The sequence below is a fragment of the Physella acuta genome, unplaced genomic scaffold, assembly GCF_028476545.2.
Source record: "Physella acuta isolate Inbredline_101_S28 unplaced genomic scaffold, ASM2847654v3 ptg000014l, whole genome shotgun sequence".
In the NCBI taxonomy this organism is placed as follows: Eukaryota; Metazoa; Mollusca; class Gastropoda; family Physidae; genus Physella; species Physella acuta.
This window is the reverse complement of record NW_026731534.1, coordinates 781465-801649: the sequence shown is the minus strand read 5'-3', so window position 1 is coordinate 801649 and position 20185 is coordinate 781465. Positions and strand designations below refer to the sequence as shown.

The following is a 20185-nucleotide window of genomic DNA, read 5'->3' as shown; positions in this document are numbered from 1 at the left end:
AGGCCAACTGTTTCGGATAGGTTGTCGACTTGTCGACATTTCAGATATATATATATATATATATATATATATATATATATATATATATATATATATATATATATATATATATATATATATATATATATATATATATATATATATATATATATATATATATATATATATATAATCTAAGTATTATATTAAATTTGTAGTTTTCTTTCACATATAGACACATATCTTGATGCTTTTAGACCCTCCAACCAGTGGCGTAGCGAGGTCGGGTGTCACCCGGTGCGGCACTTAATGGTGTAACCCCACAGAGGGGTAGCGACTCTTCCCGGGGACAAACTTTCAAATTTTCGATTTGCACCCCCCCCCCTCAAACTTTCGATTTGCACCCCCTCAAGTTTTTCTCTATATATTTTGCTATTTTTTGTTTTTTTGCCTTGGTGTCACCACCCTGAATGGTGTCACCCTGTGCGCTCCGCATCCCCCCCCCTCACTACGCCTCTGCCTCCAACCAAATCGTACCAATTATTTTAGTGGCGTAACAGTCATGTAACCAAGGTGGACTAGTTCACGCTCCCCTGAGGCCCTACGAGCCTCTGAGCTTTTTAAGTAAATAAAGTGTTGTTTACAAAGGTGACGAAGATGCCGGGCCTGACTTGAAGTGAAAAAACATTTGTGGACAACTTAACTTGACTGGGGATAGAAGGCTCATGTGGGTTTTCTGGGTATATATATATATATATATATATATATATATATATATATATATATATATATATATATTTGTAACAAACGCAGCAATGCAAAAATAGTGGAGGTTTCTGGCTTCATTAGTAATTAGTAAGATAAAACAGCCGCCCTGTTTCTTTTAAACGGCAAACATTTCTTGCAATTATTAAATAGGCCAATAAACAATATTAAACATAGTAAACAAAACCATATGCCAGTCAATAAAAAAACTGTTCAGATCAACTAAAATCATGCAATACACTATTAAAATTTGCTGTGAGATATTTTGTCTGAGATATTTTGTCTGAGATCAATTGTCCATGGTATCATATGTCCTGATATATTTTGTCCTGGTATCTTTTGTCCGTGAGATCATTTGTCCTGAGATCATTTGTCCGTGAGATATTTTGTCTGAGATCATTTGTCCTGAGATCATTTGTCATGGAACCATATATATATATATATATATATATATATATATATATATATATATATATATATATATATATATATATATATATATATATATATATATATAGGGGGTCTATGGGAGGGGTTATAACCCCCCCCCCTAACCCCCCTTGTTTACGCCACTGCCCCATTCTTCCATATTTACAGGATATTTTGTTGTGAGCCCTTATGCAGCTCAGCTGGTCGTTTATGTGTGTGTGTGTGGGGGGGGGGGGGGGGGGGGTTAAGGTGTAATTTTTTTGGATATCAGGAAATACGATAAAACCTACCTGTGATCACTTATTGATCTAAATCTATTGTATAAATAGAAATTGTATAACATAGTAAAACCAACATGTATGAAATCATCACAAGAGCCTCTATAGCAAATAAGCTTTGAAATAAGAAAATATAACAAGATTTCTTTCTTCAGATAAAGTCTATTAATAGATTGGGTCTATGGGGTCATATGAGGGGAGGGGAGAGCCGGTTGAGTTTTTGTTACAATGTGTGACGATGTCGGGGGGGGGGAGGTTGAAAAACGCGCTCAAGAGTCATTTTAAAAAAAAAAAACCTCTAAGGCAGGGGTCCGCAACCTATGGCTCGCGAGCCGCATGCGGCTCTTTTGGTGTCGAGATGCGGCTCTTTAGCTCCATACATAAATATTAATAATTATTTTATTTTATTTTAAAAACTCACAAAAATATTGTTCTGCAACCCCCGGTAATGAACGATAAAATAATAAACATAAACAATAAACAATCGCTATTCTATTAGAATATTTAGTTACGCCATGTTTCAATGTACTTCCTATAACTTGTCTATCCCAAATTGCAACATTCAACTTTATGGTGGAGATCACAAAGAAAATAACGAGCTAAATCTAAAACTGCACGGAAAGGAAAACCCAGCCTATACCTTGCTTGAAGAAGACGATTGTTTCGAAAAAAAATTGCTTCATTTTGTTGAAGACACGGAGAGCAGTAAATTACTTTATTTTGAAAAATCTGAAAAAAAAATATGCTAAAACCAATGCTACTATTAACATGAATCACTTCAGTATTATTATAAACAAAATGAAGGATGGGTTCACTGAGAGATTTGAGCAATTCAAAAGAAATGAAAGTACGATAGGACTATGACGTTCATAGTAGATTCTCTCAACACAAAAAAAAAAAAACGAGATTAATTTAACTATTTGGAATTGATGCTGGTTCGCTTCAAATTAAATTGCTAGATTTGAAAACCAAAAATTTGTTGAGCGGTAAGTTCACAGATCTCAAGGTGAAATTAGATGATTTGAAGGTCCAGTAAAACATGCACGCTTCACTGTACAAATGGACAGCTCTAAAAGAAATGCCCCGAGTTGAGATTATGTGACGCATGGAATGGTCTTGCTGGATGCTACAGTAAGGTGAGGGAGTTAGCATTAGGAGTGCTGACGATCTTTGAAAAAATATTTTTTCTTCCGTCCCAAAAGGGTGACGACCCCTGATCATCCTGAATCTATATATATAATTCTCTTCTGGGAGCCGTTAGAAAACAAGCTGCAAACGCCTCCTTGCAGTTCCCTCTCTTTCTCTCTATCACTATCACTACCACACCCACCCCACCCCCACATGGTCTGGTGAGCTGTGGTCACGCTAAATATTTACAAATCGTAGAGCCGGGTTTAGTGACGGCTATTAGGGGCAGATAATTTAGTTTGAAACGATTTTAAACTTACAGGAGGTAACTAAGAGGAGGCTGCTTTCACGGGGGGGGGGGGGGGGGGGGTAGGGTCGGGTTTAGGGGAAAAGGGGGGGGGGGTAGTGTTTTAAAGTAAATATTTTCAGTGGTAGCATTGAATTACTGAAAAGTAGAAAATAAAACAACTAGATGGCGGCGTATGCTACGTCGCGGGTCGGCTCGTTACGAATATTGAGCAAACGGGATACTGCGCACTCGATGTAATGCTTGCAGTCACCCGTTTCTTTTCACAATTTTATTATTTAATTTTTTTTTTTTTTTTTTTTTTAATACTTTTATTTGCAATTAAAACAAGTACATCAACATCACATTTTTTTACATAGTTTCAAAAGAAAACGAAAGGTTTTAAACATGTACATAATGAATATTTACATGATGTCATGTATATGATTATAACAAAAATTACAAAAGATGGCAGTAAAAGGGGTGAAGGTCAAATAAACGTGTCAAAAGTCTGGGTGGGGAATGGAAAGGATATTTTTCCGAGAATGACAAAGGGCCAGTGGAGCATTTTCAATGTAGGGAAACAAATTAGGTTGACAAGTTAAAAGAGTGTTTATTTATGTACTGGTCGCATTGAGTTTTCAAAAGGTTGCTGTGTAAAAAAGGAGGGGAAAGAAACAAGATTTAGAACTTTAAAAAGTAAATGAATAGATATTCGAAATTGATGTTGGGGTGGGTGGTGGGGTCGTTGGAACAGTTAAAGGGAAGGTGGTGTTTTCATGTCTGAGGGTAGGTGGATAGAGGGGGAGAGGGGGGAGTGGGTAGATGTGTCTGACGAGGCGTGGAGAGGGTGACTGCGTGTTTTAAGGCAAGCCAAGCGTCAAATTTTGTGCTGTGTTATCTGATTGCTGAAGTGTTTCCATTTGTAGTGTTTGTGGATGGGGGGATGGGGGGGGGGGAGGGTTTGACGAACATTTTGCTGTGTGAGCGAATTAGTAGGAGGGTGAAAGGTTGGTATGTTCAAGTCGGTGTTTATGTTTAGATGAATGTTTAGTACCGACAGGTTAGGGGTGTGTAGGCCTACACAGTAATCTTAGCCATAATTCCATTGAAACTGTAAAAGAAAAACATTTTGAATCTGTGTAAATTAAAGAGTTAAAATAATACTAGTTTTATATTTAAATTAGAGCCAAATTATAAATTTTTAATATATTAAACAGATAAATCAAATTAGATAAACATTGATTGCTTTTTTTTGTTTTGTACAAATGAAACGCAACATTAGTTCTAATAAATTTGATTTTGTTTCTATTTTAAACCATTATTGCGAACTTACTTATAAGTTATTTCCCTTTACAACTTACTTCTATACTAAGCATACTTAGTTTTGCAATTTTGTCCGTATGTTTGTGCGCAGTATTTCTTCCAGACTTTTTTCTCGGGGGGGGGGGGGGGGGGCACTTGAAATTTTCGGGGGGGGGGGGGGGGTAGGGGCGGTAGACTTTTTTCGTCTTCGGGGGGGGGGGGGGCGGACACTGTTAAAAGTATATATTTTCTACATAAATTATATAAATTTCATTTCGTTCGGGGGGGGGGGGGGGCGGTAGAATTTTTTCGGGGCGGGGGGGGGGGGGGGGGCTTTCCCCCCCCCCCCCCCGAAGAGATGCCTGGAAGAAATTATGCTTGTGTGTGCGTGTGTGTGTATGTGTGTCTGACCGTGCACACAATAACGTGAGTACTGTTGCAGCTAGGACAGGGGTCGACAACCTGCGACTCCCGAGCTGCATGCGGCTCTTTCGATCTCAGGATGCGGCTCGCCATAATAATTATATTATTTTCTTTTCATAACTCAAAAAATATTATACTGTAAAAACAACTTTAAACAAGATAAAAGCATTACCAACTTCACAACTGTGCTGTGGCCAGCCCCGTGGCATGGTCCCACGTTTTCCACTACCGAAGTCCACACTATTTTTCCCGAATATTTTCAATAGTAGCCTAGTTGCTATTTTATTCAGAAGGCATTTTTTTTTTATGAGTCAGTGTGCATTAAGTTGATTTGAGTGAGATAGATTTTTAGTTATTAGCTTCTAAATTGGGTAGGGATAGCATCTGCTATTTCTATTAGCAGAGGCGTAGCGAAGGGGGCGGGGCGGTGGGGTACATATGTCCCCGGGCGCCGACCTTAGGGGTCGCCAAAATGGGTAGAAAAAGCAAATTGAAAGTTTGAGGGGGAGGGGGGTAAATTGAAAGTTTGAGGGGCGGGGCTGCAAATTGAAAGTTTGAGGGAGGAGGGTGCAAATTGAAAGTTTGTCCCCGGGCGCCGGGAAGGTTCACTACGCCTCTGTCTATTAGAAGGATGAATGTATGTATCATTTCTTGAAATTACTCACCTTTAAATGACCCGCCTTTTAGAATAACCATAGTTTTTTTCTCTGTCAAGCTCCATATCCCTAACCTATACCATTCCCTATTGTACTTTTAGGTATTGAATGCATTAATAATGGTCTGGGGTTATGACCTACTGCAGTTTTTTTTGGCGGGGAGGGGGGGGGGGGAAAGGGATAATGTACAAGGGGGTAATAGTCTAATAGCAGGTGGGAGTAGGGTAATTGACAAGGGGTAATGTCGTGCTCCCTCTATCATCATAATAATCAAGTTGTTTTCCCCCCAAAAAACAAAGTGTAGTTTCCTTTATGATCACAGGATTCTTAAAGGAAACATATCGTGTGGTTCACAAACAAGGATTTGTTGTTTCCCCAAAAATAAATGAGCTGTTTTCACAATCAATTAATGTTTGATTCCCACACCATGTATTAATGAGGATTTGAATTTTGTTATTCTCAATTCAGGCCAAATAGATGGACAATATGATGTACTTAATAAGAGAAAACTAATAAATTCATTGACTTTAATTACAGAACAGTTATGAAATGTACAACAGTTGACAGATGTCACCATGCTAATGGTGTGTATGACAGACACTATGACAGACTGGCATTGATAATGATGGTCCATCAAATTATGACAGACTGGCACTGATCATGGTGGTCCATCAAATCATGACAGACTGGCACTGATCATGGTGGTACATCAAATCATGACAGACCAGCATTTATCATGGTGGTACATCAAATCATGACAGACTGGCATTGATAATGATGTTTCATCAAACAAAGACAGACTGACATTAATGGTGCTCTCTCAGAGTTATAAAAGACAACATAATAATGTCAAATGTAAACAGCTGCAAGCCTAACATATCATCAACACACAAAAAACCCATGAAAACATAAAAAGTTAAACATTTTATAAAGAAACCTGCTGAAACAGGGGTCAAAAAAGGTCATTAGTCAAAAGTAAACGTTCAACCTGTTTTTAATGGAGTTATAGCTTGTACATATTTATTTTAAAAAAAAAAACGACATTTTAAAATATTGCTTATTTTATATAGAACAAAAACATTCTGTTTTGAATAATTGCTAAGCAAGTTGGTTCTTTTAAAATTTTACTTTTAAAACGTATCTTTAAAGTTTAAAATATATATTTCTTACCATATTTTAAAGATGGCTAATTAAGACTAATTAATTTTGTAGATTTACATCAGGCCATTACTACAGATCAGCAGGTATTTAGAAAGCCTCTTGTTTGAAATTTTGTGGAAAACTCATGTTCCTACCAACCAAAAACATTTTTCCAACCCTCTATCAATTGTGTCTTTACTTGTGAATGAAGTTGCCCTCAGTAAACTTGTAAGATGTTGGTTGGACATGTTTAAAATCTAGGCTAAAATGTTTTTAAAAAAATCTAAGCTATAAACAAACTGAAAAGACAAAATACATGTTTTAAAATTGCACTAATTAAATGTATTTTGGTACAATTATATCAGAATAGTGTTAACTTGACTTTGTTTGGTTAAACTCATAGGCCTATATTAACAACTTTGAAATAAACATAAAGAGATAAATTTTCGTGATGATATAGCCTATTTTCCATTTAATTAATGAACTTTCTGCAAATAGCGTAACAGCAACTGAACGTACATGTAAACAAAGTCAAAACAACAGTAAAATAATTTATACAATTAACAAAGTTGATGGAAAATAATTAGTACCGGTATAATTAATATTTTTAATATTCCACAGTTGTTGTAAATGTACGAGTTTATTTTCAACCATAAACCTGAAATGACCTGTACACATTTTGAAATGATCATTTTACAATTTGATTTTGCAAGTAAACAAGACTTACAATGTCAGCACAGTTAGCAAGACTTGAATCAGATAAGGGGGGGGGGGGGTCATCCCCTTATGATGTCAAATGAATAGGAGTTTGGAGGGTGACATGTTAATGCATGTCTATGTGGGGGATGGGGGTGTTTGTATCTAGGAGGGTGTTTTATTTTTAACATCGAAATGTAGTTTGGGATCATGTTGAGACCCATACGTTAAATTTCACATCAAAATACTTCCATATTACAACAAACATATTACATTTGCATTCACAATGTGGTCATTTAAAAAATTAAATTGCTGAGCTGGTCTTCAAACCCCCCCCCCCATCTAAACAGATAATTTAACCTTTCCATCTATGTTAATACAATCAGCATTTGTCAACATCTTAACTGAATTAATAAGGAAAATGCTCTACTTTTAGGGCCCAATTATGTGGCATTATGACTCTTTTTATTGCTTTGTATAACATCTCTTTCCAAAAGATACATGTTTAATACCCTGCACCAATGTTTTTGTTGAAATGGAATGTTTTCAAAGAAAAGAAAAGCAAGCTATATTTGCTTATACTTTTTAAAATTTCATTTATTTTTCTTAATACATTTGATTGTACTTTTTAATAACAGGCTTTTTCAAAAAGATTTTGAGAGGACTTTTTGTGTTTGTTGATGAGAGATGGGGTCTAAATTCAATTTTTTAGTGGAAGTCATAAATGGATGACCCTTAACATCAAATAAAATTGAAAACATTATGAGTAGGAATCAATTTCAACACAATGGTCATTAAATGTACAAAAAATATATCAGTAAGTTGTAGGTGGATGTTATATTTGTATCAGAACTAAAGAAAATAATCAATGAATATCATGTCTAGAATCTGATGGATCCACTGGCATTAATAAAAGAGATTCCAGCGTTTTTTTTACTATCCCATCTTAATTGATTCAGCTGCAAGCTACGGTTCAGCTACATGCAATTGCAGAAGCTTCATCTAAACAAGTGCTATATTTACATTTCTTGTAGTCAATGTTTCAAATAAGCTGGTTTGTCACATTTTGTGAAATACAAATAGCCTTGTGTATGTCATTTTAAAGCGGAGTGCACACAAAATTCAAGAAGTCCACAAACCAGCTTCTAAACGGAAATTTGCTTCTTGTATCTTCTTTTGTATTTTTTAAATCGGACAAGGAGTCACATATAACAATACAAAGAGCTAGATGAGACCTATTAGCTCTATAACACAGCTGCTCATATAGAACAAAACTTGTATGATGTACACACGATGTACACTGCCACACCACATCCAAGCATAAATACGACAGAACACGATTTATTACAAGATCAATGTATCACATATTGATGACCATATTGTCCACAAGCAGTGATGGTCCAATGAATGAGATCTTAAACAACACATTTAACAACAGGATCAAACCTTGCTGATAGTATAAGTAGGTCTAGGCACCTTCCCCTGACAGCAGAGACCCTATTGTTTTTATTGTACAAGAAAATACCTAGAAAATTCATCAAACTATATTAGTAGTATATCATAAAATGATAGCTGAGAAATATAAGACACCAAGGAATTGTTATATCTTTAAAGATGATAAGTGCTGTCCATAAACAACATTACACATGTAGTGGTCAAGCATGGTAAGTTTTGAATTTCTATACAGGTAAAAGGCTTAAAATTATGTGAAATAGCATAAATGTTAAGCCTACATTTAAATTTTTTCAGGAATTATGGTTATTGGGAAAGGAAAATTGGAACATTGTAAAATCATTTGACTTTTTGTGTGAATAGAGGGTAAAAAATGGGAAAACAGAAATCAAGTGAAACAGTGTAATGTGATTTATGGTCAACCGCAAAAATGATACAATTGTTTATCCTAACTTCTACATTTTTAATGAAACAAAAAGAGCAATAAAAAACCATTACATGTTCTTGTTAACCTCAGATTTAACCAAAATACATAACTTGTTTGACATGGTCAGCTGCAAAGGGGGAGTTACTTCCCCTGAATGCTGATATGGTTATAGGGGTACTTGTTTAAGTAGAGATAAATATATATTTTGGATTTGCTTGGAGTAGCATTGAAAAACATCATTGGAAACCACAGACAGAGCTACTGGTTATTGTGGTCTCTCAAGATTTAATTCATTAATTTAGAAAAAGGCAAAGAGCATTTCCTTGCGTTGTAGTTAATTTAATTATATCTTACTGTTGAATTACAAATTAAAAAAGAAAAAGAAAACTGACAATTAACATGCATGTTAGAAAATATGTATAATACATTTACAAGTTATTTAAAAAATGTTCTTTCATTTACAATGGAACAATAAAAAACAAAGTATTGGAACTTTACAAATATCACAAAATATTCAGGCTAACACCGGGGCTGTCACTTGTGTTCTTTTCACCCAGTAGCCAGTAGGTTTTGACTGAGCCTTTACCCTGTGGATGGCCAGATCAAAATGTTAGAAAACAAACCAAATTGGGCCAGAGTAGCCTATTAATCAAGCTTTTTAGTAAAAATTCATTTACTTTACCATAAATGTTTAACCTCGTAAACAATTTGGTGAAGCAGATTGAATTCAAATTGCAGCAAGTGTACAATACACACGAGAAACTAAACACACAGCTTAGTATTGGCATTTTAAATAATTTGGCTTCTCTACTCTAATCATAGGATAAAGTACCCAACAAGATCAACATTTTTTAAAGAAAAATACAAGATTTTCCTTCACATTAATTAAAAAAAAATCATCTTTAGACTTTGCTCAGACATAAGAACTCAATGCTGTATTAGTATAGTTATTTATTCTGATGTAGATATTAATGACACGTAGACCCACCTTCATCTCCACATTTCCCCTGAGCTCCAGGTCAAATGTAGCAAATGTGTCTAAAACTTCTTTACACTGTGGGCTGACATGGATCTTTAGAGCTGTGGAAGACATGTACAAATGTAGCAAATGTGTCTAAAACTTCTTTACACTGTGGGCTGACATGGATCTTTAGAGCTGTGGAAGACATGTACAAATGTAGCAAATGTGTCTAAAACTTCTTTACACTGTGGGCTGACATGGATCTTTAGAGCTGTGGAAGACATGTACAAATGTAGCAAATGTGTCTAAAACTTCTTTACACTGTGGGCTGACATGGATCTTTAGAGCTGTGGAAGACATGTACAAATGTAGCAAATGTGTCTAAAACTTCTTTACACTGTGGGCTGACATGGATCTTTAGAGCTGTGGAAGACATGTACAAATGTAGCAAATGTGTCTAAAACTTCTTTACACTGTGGGCTGACATGGATCTTTAGAGCTGTGGAAGACATGTACAAATGTAGCAAATGTGTCTAAAACTTCTTTACACTGTGGGCTGACATGGATCTTTAGAGCTGTGGAAGACATGTACAAATGTAGCAAATGTGTCTAAAACTTCTTTACACTGTGGGCTGACATGGATCTTTAGAGCTGTGGAAGACATGTACAAATGTAGCAAATGTGTCTAAAACTTCTTTACACTGTGGGCTGACATGGATCTTTAGAGCTGTGGAAGACATGTACAAATGTAGCAAATGTGTCTAAAACTTCTTTACACTGTGGGCTGACATGGATCTTTAGAGCTGTGGAAGACATGTACAAATGTAGCAAATGTGTCTAAAACTTCTTTACACTGTGGGCTGACATGGATCTTTAGAGCTGTGGAAGACATGTACAAATGTAGCAAATGTGTCTAAAACTTCTTTACACTGTAGGCTGACATGGATCTTTAGAGCTGTGGAAGACATGTACAAATGTAGCAAATGTGTCTAAAACTTCTTTACACTGTGGGCTGACATGGATCTTTAGAGCTGTGGAAGACATGTACAAATGTAGCAAATGTGTCTAAAACTTCTTTACACTGTGGGCTGACATGGATCTTTAGAGCTGTGAAAGACATGTACAAATGTAGCAAATGTGTCTAAAACTTCTTTACACTGTGGGCTGACATGGATCTTTAGAGCTGTGGAAGACATGTACAAATGTAGCAAATGTGTCTAAAACTTCTTTACACTGTGGGCTGACATGGATCTTTAGAGCTGTGGAAGACATGTACAAATGTAGCAAATGTGTCTAAAACTTCTTTACACTGTGGGCTGACATGGATCTTTAGAGCTGTGGAAGACATGTACAAATGTAGCAAATGTGTCTAAAACTTCTTTACACTGTGGGCTGACATGGATCTTTAGAGCTGTGGAAGACATGTACAAATGTAGCAAATGTGTCTAAAACTTCTTTACACTGTGGGCTGACATGGATCTTTAGAGCTGTGGAAGACATGTACAAATGTAGCAAATGTGTCTAAAACTTCTTTACACTGTGGGCTGACATGGATCTTTAGAGCTGTGGAAGACATGTACAAATGTAGCAAATGTGTCTAAAACTTCTTTACACTGTGGGCTGACATGGATCTTTAGAGCTGTGGAAGACATGTACAAATGTAGCAAATGTGTCTAAAACTTCTTTACACTGTGGGCTGACATGGATCTTTAGAGCTGTGGAAGACATGTACAAATGTAGCAAATGTGTCTAAAACTTCTTTACACTGTGGGCTGACATGGATCTTTAGAGCTGTGGAAGACATGTACAAATGTAGCAAATGTGTCTAAAACTTCTTTACACTGTGGGCTGACATGGATCTTTAGAGCTGTGGAAGACATGTACAAATGTAGCAAATGTGTCTAAAACTTCTTTACACTGTGGGCTGACATGGATCTTTAGAGCTGTGAAAGACATGTACAAATGTAGCAAATGTGTCTAAAACTTCTTTACACTGTGGGCTGACATGGATCTTTAGAGCTGTGGAAGACATGTACAAATGTAGCAAATGTGTCTAAAACTTCTTTACACTGTGGGCTGACATGGATCTTTAGAGCTGTGGAAGACATGTACAAATGTAGCAAATGTGTCTAAAACTTCTTTACACTGTGGGCTGACATGGATCTTTAGAGCTGTGGAAGACATGTACAAATGTAGCAAATGTGTCTAAAACTTCTTTACACTGTGGGCTGACATGGATCTTTAGAGCTGTGGAAGACATGTACAAATGTAGCAAATGTGTCTAAAACTTCTTTACACTGTGGGCTGACATGGATCTTTAGAGCTGTGGAAGACATGTACAAATGTAGCAAATGTGTCTAAAACTTCTTTACACTGTGGGCTGACATGGATCTTTAAAGCTGTGAAAGACATGTACAAATGTAGCAAATGTGTCTAAAACTTCTTTACACTGTAGGCTGACATGGATCTTTAGAGCTGTGGAAGACATGTACAAATGTAGCAAATGTGTCTAAAACTTCTTTACACTGTGGGCTGACATGGATCTTTAGAGCTGTGGAAGACATGTACAAATGTAGCAAATGTGTCTAAAACTTCTTTACACTGTGGGCTGACATGGATCTTTAGAGCTGTGGAAGACATGTACAAATGTAGCAAATGTGTCTAAAACTTCTTTACACTGTGGGCTGACATGGATCTTTAGAGCTGTGGAAGACATGTACAAATGTAGCAAATGTGTCTAAAACTTCTTTACACTGTGGGCTGACATGGATCTTTAGAGCTGTGGAAGACATGTACAAATGTAGCAAATGTGTCTAAAACTTCTTTACACTGTGGGCTGACATGGATCTTTAGAGCTGTGGAAGACATGTACAAATGTAGCAAATGTGTCTAAAACTTCTTTACACTGTGGGCTGACATGGATCTTTAAAGCTGTGAAAGACATGTACAAATGTAGCAAATGTGTCTAAAACTTCTTTACACTGTAGGCTGACATGGATCTTTAGAGCTGTGGAAGACATGTACAAATGTAGCAAATGTGTCTAAAACTTCTTTACACTGTGGGCTGACATGGATCTTTAGAGCTGTGGAAGACATGTACAAATGTAGCAAATGTGTCTAAAACTTCTTTACACTGTGGGCTGACATGGATCTTTAGAGCTGTGGAAGACATGTACAAATGTAGCAAATGTGTCTAAAACTTCTTTACACTGTGGGCTGACATGGATCTTTAGAGCTGTGGAAGACATGTACAAATGTAGCAAATGTGTCTAAAACTTCTTTACACTGTGGGCTGACATGGATCTTTAGAGCTGTGGAAGACATGTACAAATGTAGCAAATGTGTCTAAAACTTCTTTACACTGTGGGCTGACATGGATCTTTAGAGCTGTGGAAGACATGTACAAATGTAGCAAATGTGTCTAAAACTTCTTTACACTGTGGGCTGACATGGATCTTTAGAGCTGTGGAAAACATGTACAAATGTAGCAAATGTGTCTAAAACTTCTTTACACTGTGGGCTGACATGGATCTTTAGAGCTGTGGAAGACATGTACAAATGTAGCAAATGTGTCTAAAACTTCTTTACACTGTGGGCTGACATGGATCTTTAGAGCTGTGGAAGACATGCTAATGTAGAAGGCTGTTGCAAAAATTTTGCTGAACCTGACGAGCAGTCAGTGTATGTCATACAACAAGAGTGGACAAAATAAGTGCTAGACTTACGTAGACCATTGGACTCCATTCTTGATGCTGTATTGACAGTATCACCAAAGAGACAATAGCGAGGCATTTTAAGGCCAACAACTCCGGCACAGACTGAACCTGTGCACAAAAGAAAAATTTGCTATTGAATCAGTGTTAACATTTTCAGACAAAAAGTTGACTCCCCAATGTCATAATATTTAGCTACTCTGTGAGGAGAGGAACATTTCAAGTTTTAAAATTTAGAGATACATGTTATCTTTACAGAAAAGAATTGACCATTTTGTCATCAATAGCAGTGATTTGAAAACCTATGTAACCTAGAGACGTAGTTGTTGAACTATAGCCTACCAAATGACTTTTAGGATAATTAATTAATTAATTCAACAATAAATGTAAATCTGCTATTCTCTGACAGATTAAAAAAAAATGAATCTACATCAAAATAAAAGAATATCCGGTGTAAAATGTTACCTGTGTGAATTCCAATTCTTATCTTCAGCCTGTCATTGGGCCGGTGCCTAATTCTAAATGTCAAGGTCGCTTTCAACAAAGACAAGCTCATCCTGGCTATCTCACGTGCATGTAAAATCCCATTACGATCTGGCAGGCCAGACACAACCATGTAGGCGTCTCCTATTGTCTCAACCTTTCATTTTAAAAGAAACATGAGAGGTTGTGTAAGCATTCAAACATTTCATTTGCTTGATTTCCATAGCAACTTATTATTATTTATTTATTGTGAAGTTAATACAAAAGGTGAATAATTTTTTTACTCTATAAAAATTGTTGAAATAATTTTTAATTAATTAAAGATGAATGTTTTTAGTGATAAGACAATAATTAAGTAAAACAGTAAAGTGTTCATTCAGTCAAGACTAGTAGAGTTCATGTGTTTCTTTGACCACAGTTTAAGTAAGGATTGTTTGCTCAGCATTATGCCCAACACATTAACTTTTCCTAAAGAGCATCAAGTACACATTTGAGATGATGGATTTAGGGGTGTTCAATAGGCTCAAGCCATGGTACCAAACTCAGGACTTTTGAGTGGGCAATCATACGTTCTACCACTTGACCATATGAATACATAACAATTTATGCTAACTAAACATGAAGATAATAGAATTTACCTTGTAGACATCAAAGTTTTCAATAATGGAATCAAAAGTTGTGTACAGATCATTGAGCAAATCTACAACCTGAAATAGATAATTAAGTTTGATGGGATTAAAGGTTAAGGAAAGCTAGTGATTTGTTATATCATCAGATAGGATATTCCTTGAATACTTAGCATAAAGAGATGCAACATTACAGCAAATTGTGTTGTGTCATGATCTTGTAAGTAAATTCCACCATTTAATTTAAAAAAAAAAATTCTAAAAATAATCTCGTTTCGCACATCCAAACAGATGAAATGTGTTCTTATTCTCACCGCTTACTAGTTTTATTCTTCTAAAACATTTCTATATCTATCTATAAATAAAATGAACCCACCTCCATAGGAGTACTCTCTGCTGACAAGGCAGTGAACCCACAGATGTCACTGAAGTAAATAGAGACACTGTCATACCACTCGGCTGTCACTGATTCACCACGAATTAGCTGCGACGCCACTTTCCTAAAGCACAAAAAATAATGTAATGATGGAGACGAGTTCTTTACAGCATAATAACAACTACACTATCACATGCTGGAGTTACAGAGGCAGGTAATTCCTAATTTGTTGGTACTATTGTCTAGTTAAAAAGCATAACTTTGTTTATGTTCTTCTAAATGCAATCTAGCAGTTACTTGAACAAAATTTATATTTAACAATCAATATAGCATTTAACTTTTATGTTCCATCTGTCTAATTTGCCTCTTAAAAGAATACTTGGAGATTAAGATTGCTAAAAATTTTACTATTTTGTTGTTATAAATCCAAGAACCAAAAAAAGTGTTTTAAAAATCTGGCCATTTAAACTAACTTGGGCAGCATGTTGTACAAGAGATCCTCTGCTTTCTTCTTCTGCTGTAGATAATCTGCTGTCCTCTCCTCTACCAGGGCCTCCAAGTTGTTGGCGTACTGCTCCATACGGGAGAGAAGGTTGTCTAGGATGTTACCCTTGTCACCCTCCCTGGGTATTCATTGCAAACAAATTAGTTTAACCAATCAAAAGAACGTATTTAGGCTAAATAATTTTACAGTAAGGCTAACTAATTACAATAGGATTTTATTTTACAGAAGATAAAATATAGATACAATTAGTTTTATACCTTAAAAGACAGTCCTCATTATGCAATTAAAAAGAAGTAGGCTATATATTTTAAGTTTGTTGTTATTACAATTCAACGATTTTATATAATTTGTAATCTTGTGTTTTTGAGTATCTGCCTGCATTCCAACCTACCTATTTAGCTTTCTAATAATAGATTTCAGAGCTTGGAAATCTGGCCTGTCTGCTGGGTCTTCTGCCCAGCACCGTCTACAGGACAAAACAAGAGAGAAAACAAATTAACTTAAAACCACATCTGATACTTAACAGTAGATCTTAAGACCTGCACCGTCTACACCACAAAACAAGAGAGAAAACAAATTAACTTAAAACCACATCTGATACTTAACAATAGATCTTACGTCCTGCACAACATATAAAACATTATAGGACAGAAACAAATGATTAAATTAAAACCACATCTGATACTTAACAATAGATCTTAAGCCCTACACAACATACAAAACATTACAGGATAGAAACAAATGATTAAATTAAAACCACATCTGATACTTAATAATAGATCTTAAGCCCAACTCGACATACAAAACAGTACAGGACAGAAACAAATTAACTTAAAACCACATCTGATACTTAACGATAGATCTTAAGCCCTGCACAACATACAAAACATTACAGGACAGAAACAAATTAACTTAAAACCACATCTGATACTTAACGATAGATCTCAAGCCCTGCACAACATACAAAACAGTACAGGATAGAAAACAATGTCTAAATTAAAAGCAAAATTCAGACGTTTAAAATTTTCATATTACCACCAACAAATGAAAGTTAACAGTGCATTTGTTTCTAAGTTCAAATTTATTTTGAAATTAATTTGCAATTAATTTGAAGTATACTTAAACTTGAATTCACAATTCTTTGTTACAGCAATAACTAATTATTTATTTTGGCCATTTAAACAAAAAAAAATAAAGTTTTAATCAACTGCTTACTCTAGCTGTTCACAGACATACATTTACAGCTTTAGAAGTTAGGTAGGCCACGTACCGTATGACACCAGCCAGTTCATCACATGGACAGTCATATTCTTCAAGTGTTGGTCTAAAGTATGGCTTTAGGCCCAACTTTACCTTCTGATAAATTTCTGAAATTGGAGAACAAACAGGTTTTTGATGCACAGGTAACAAAAGTAAAACACTAATGGGAGACGTGGACGCTATGTTTCAGTGGCCAGGTAATACAAAAATATTCAGGCAAATTCTGTTCTCAACAGCTTATACTTTCCACCGCTAATTCCATGTACCCAGTAGAGCTGAGTTGGCTCAAAGGTAACTCTGATATATAAGTCATGACATGATTTACACCTGTATCCACACTCCCTCAAACCTTACCACCTACTCTCACACACACACACCCTTACACCTTGTCACACACCCTCCTCACAATCTATTACATACACACCCTTTAGAAAAAACACTCAAGTATGTATTACAAAAGAAAAAAATCAATGATTTTCCCTTCACATATGTAACATTAAAAATTAAATACCTTGCGGAGACAGGTCTAGATTCTGTAGAAAGTAGACGCCATTTCTGTAGACAATCTCCTGACAGATGATGGCAAAACTGTAAACATCTCCCTTGATGGTACCCTCTGGTGGCCTGTAGGCCATGCGTAACAGTTCAGGTGCCGTCCATAATTTATCTACATGGATGAGATAAATTTGGAATTTTTAAACAGCTCAGGGGCCGTCCATAATTTATCTAGATGGATGAGATAAATTTGGAATTTTTAAACAGCGCAGGGGCTGTGTATAATTTATCTAGATGGATGTGATAAATTTGGAATATGTAAACAAGCGCACGGGCCGCCCATAATTTATCTAGATGGATGAGAAAATTTTGGAATTTTAAACAAGCGCATGGGCTGTGCATAATTTATCTAGACGGTTAAGATAAATTTGGAATTTTTAACAGGGCAGGGGCAATCAACTTTTCAAGGTGGATAAAAAATGTGGAATATTTAAACAATGATTTACCTAAAACAAGAATGATGTATTAAGCTGGGTCACTAAATTAATTATAGTTTTGTCAAGTAAAATATTGTTTATTTGTAAACTATCTTATAGATGTAAACGAGATGTGTAATTAACAATGTAAACTTAAAATTTAAAAAAAGAAGTGTTTTCTTGAGAATATTTTGTTTTATTTTTAGATTACAAATGTATGTTTTTTTTTTGCAATGGAGTTTTATGACATCCTATCAACTTTTAAACAAATCTTTAAGATTTTTAAAATCTGTAGGCCCTAGGTACTTGAAATAGAAATAAAATTGAAAACTAAGACGACAGTTCTTTGCAGAGCTAGCTGAACCTACTATGGAAGTAGCTGTAACTGTGATCCTCCTCCTCGTTATTTCTCTCTAGCCCCCGCAAGTGATGGAGACCAAAGTCTGTGATTTTGACGACAAATCTGCTGTCAACTACGCAGTTGGTGCTCTTTAAATAACCGTGACTGCGCACCTCAGTCCCTTGTAGGTAGGCCATACCCTTTTTAAAAGAGAAAATTTACATATTTAAAGTCTGTGATTTTGACGACAAATCTGCTGTCAACTACGCAGTTGGTGCTCTTTAAATAACCGTGACTGCGCACCTCAGTCCCTTGTAGGTAGGCCATACCCTTTTTAAAAGAGAAAATTTACATATTTAAAATAAATTTTATAGTTAAAATAATTTTAAAATCTTAATAACTAATGTAAAAATGATTCTCTGGATAGTGTACCTTAGATTTCAGCACATAGACAATAAACTAAAACATAGAAAACAAGCAGTCCAAACTTACCCTAACAATGTCTTGCATTATTGAGTAGCGGAACATCCAATCCAATTTTATTTGTTCATTTTCCAAAACATCCTGCAACAAAAAAAATGATAATATTCAGTAGCAGAACATCCAGTCCAACTTTATTTATTAATTTTTCAGAACAACCTGCAATAATTAATGTTAGCACGAACAGGCACATGGCAACAAGTAAATGAATTACAAAATATTCTCTACTGTTTACAAGCCAGATTTAGGCACCAAATCTTGTCTGAAATGCTACAAAATCAGGATTCAAGCTAAAACATACAGAAAAGTCAAATTTAAAAAAAAAAACCAACAGGAAATACAGAATACAGTGCTAAATTCAACACACTTTTTAAGACTTTTTTGAAGACGGCAGTTTTTATTTGTAAAAATTATTTTATAAGTAGTTCTAAAAACAAACTAGTTCTGGACTACAAAGAATGTGAAAAATGTTTACCTGTAGACTTCCTTTAGGGCAATATTCTGTTAGAATACATGCATTTGGGAAATCTATACAAGCTCCTATAAACCTGACTATGTGATCATTTTGTAGATCTTTCATCTGGAATGTTTAAATTAAACAATAAAAATCAAACAAGTGCATTCGTAATTATTCTTTTTGACAACATATGCTAATAGCAATACTTTAAAAAAAGCATATAAGTAATAATAACCAATAAATATTTCTAACATAGAAAAAATGTGTAATAAAAAGTAATAAATAGGTAACAAACTAAATACTCACTCGTTTAATTTCCAATAACAAAGGTTTAGTGATAGTAATATTTGGTCTTGTGCTAGGTTTAATTGCAATGATGGCTCCCTAAATGTGAAAATTGAAAGTAAAACATTTGATATTGAGTTAAAAAATTCTGACTCAAAAGTAGTATAACCGGATGAGATATCACTAACTGTAATTATAACATAAAAGTCAATAAAAAATATTGTAAGTAATAATGTGTGATTGCAGCCCTTTGCTCCCCTGGGGCCACAAAGGAATATCTCAAAAGTAAGTCAGTGTTAGTTGCTATGAATGAATAGATTTGTGTTTACCTTGTAATATCCAGTTCTAGTAAACAACTGCCGATTGCTGGCATCATTGAGGTGGACGGCTATTGTATCACCTGAACACGCACTTGGCAAGGAACTTTTCTGTTAAGGTTCATTTGATAAGACATAAAAAAAAAACAATAAACAAAGAATTTTTTTATTGTTGATCTATGCATGCTATATAATAATTAATATATTAGCAGGGCATACAAGTTTGATTGTATTATATTTTTTTTTTGTTCATGCCCAAGACCCATGGGGCAGATGAACTTGGCATAGTAGTAGGGTTAATCTGTTTTCAATGAACTCTGCACACAGAGGGATAGTAGTAGTGTAATAGAGTGTGGTCAGCACTAAGCCCAGCCAACTTAGTTTCCTTAACGTGCCAGGTACCCATCACATCAATGATCAGGGGCATCAGACTCAGAGATGGGTGGA

General features: G+C 35.4%; 1 protein-coding gene across 1 annotated transcript in view; it reads right to left on the bottom strand.

Moving 5' to 3' along the window:
• Nucleotides 1–9012: 9012 nt before the first annotated feature.
• The window catches only part of LOC131936349 (atrial natriuretic peptide receptor 1-like), a 76098-nt gene continuing 64925 nt past the window's right edge, over nt 9013–20185 (bottom strand). The window contains exons 10-25 of the mRNA XM_059293289.1: nt 19751–19849; nt 19443–19520; nt 19155–19259; nt 18692–18763; nt 18446–18529; nt 18228–18399; nt 17400–17555; nt 16899–16995; nt 16020–16094; nt 15597–15746; nt 15124–15247; nt 14760–14828; nt 14104–14278; nt 13651–13749; nt 9953–10044; nt 9013–9551 (exon numbers count right to left, since the gene is read on the bottom strand). Coding sequence (XP_059149272.1) covers nt 9468–9551; nt 9953–10044; nt 13651–13749; nt 14104–14278; nt 14760–14828; nt 15124–15247; nt 15597–15746; nt 16020–16094; nt 16899–16995; nt 17400–17555; nt 18228–18399; nt 18446–18529; nt 18692–18763; nt 19155–19259; nt 19443–19520; nt 19751–19849 — 1731 coding nt within the window. The 3' untranslated portion in view covers nt 9013–9467. The remainder of the gene's footprint in view (nt 9552–9952; nt 10045–13650; nt 13750–14103; nt 14279–14759; nt 14829–15123; nt 15248–15596; nt 15747–16019; nt 16095–16898; nt 16996–17399; nt 17556–18227; nt 18400–18445; nt 18530–18691; nt 18764–19154; nt 19260–19442; nt 19521–19750; nt 19850–20185) is intronic.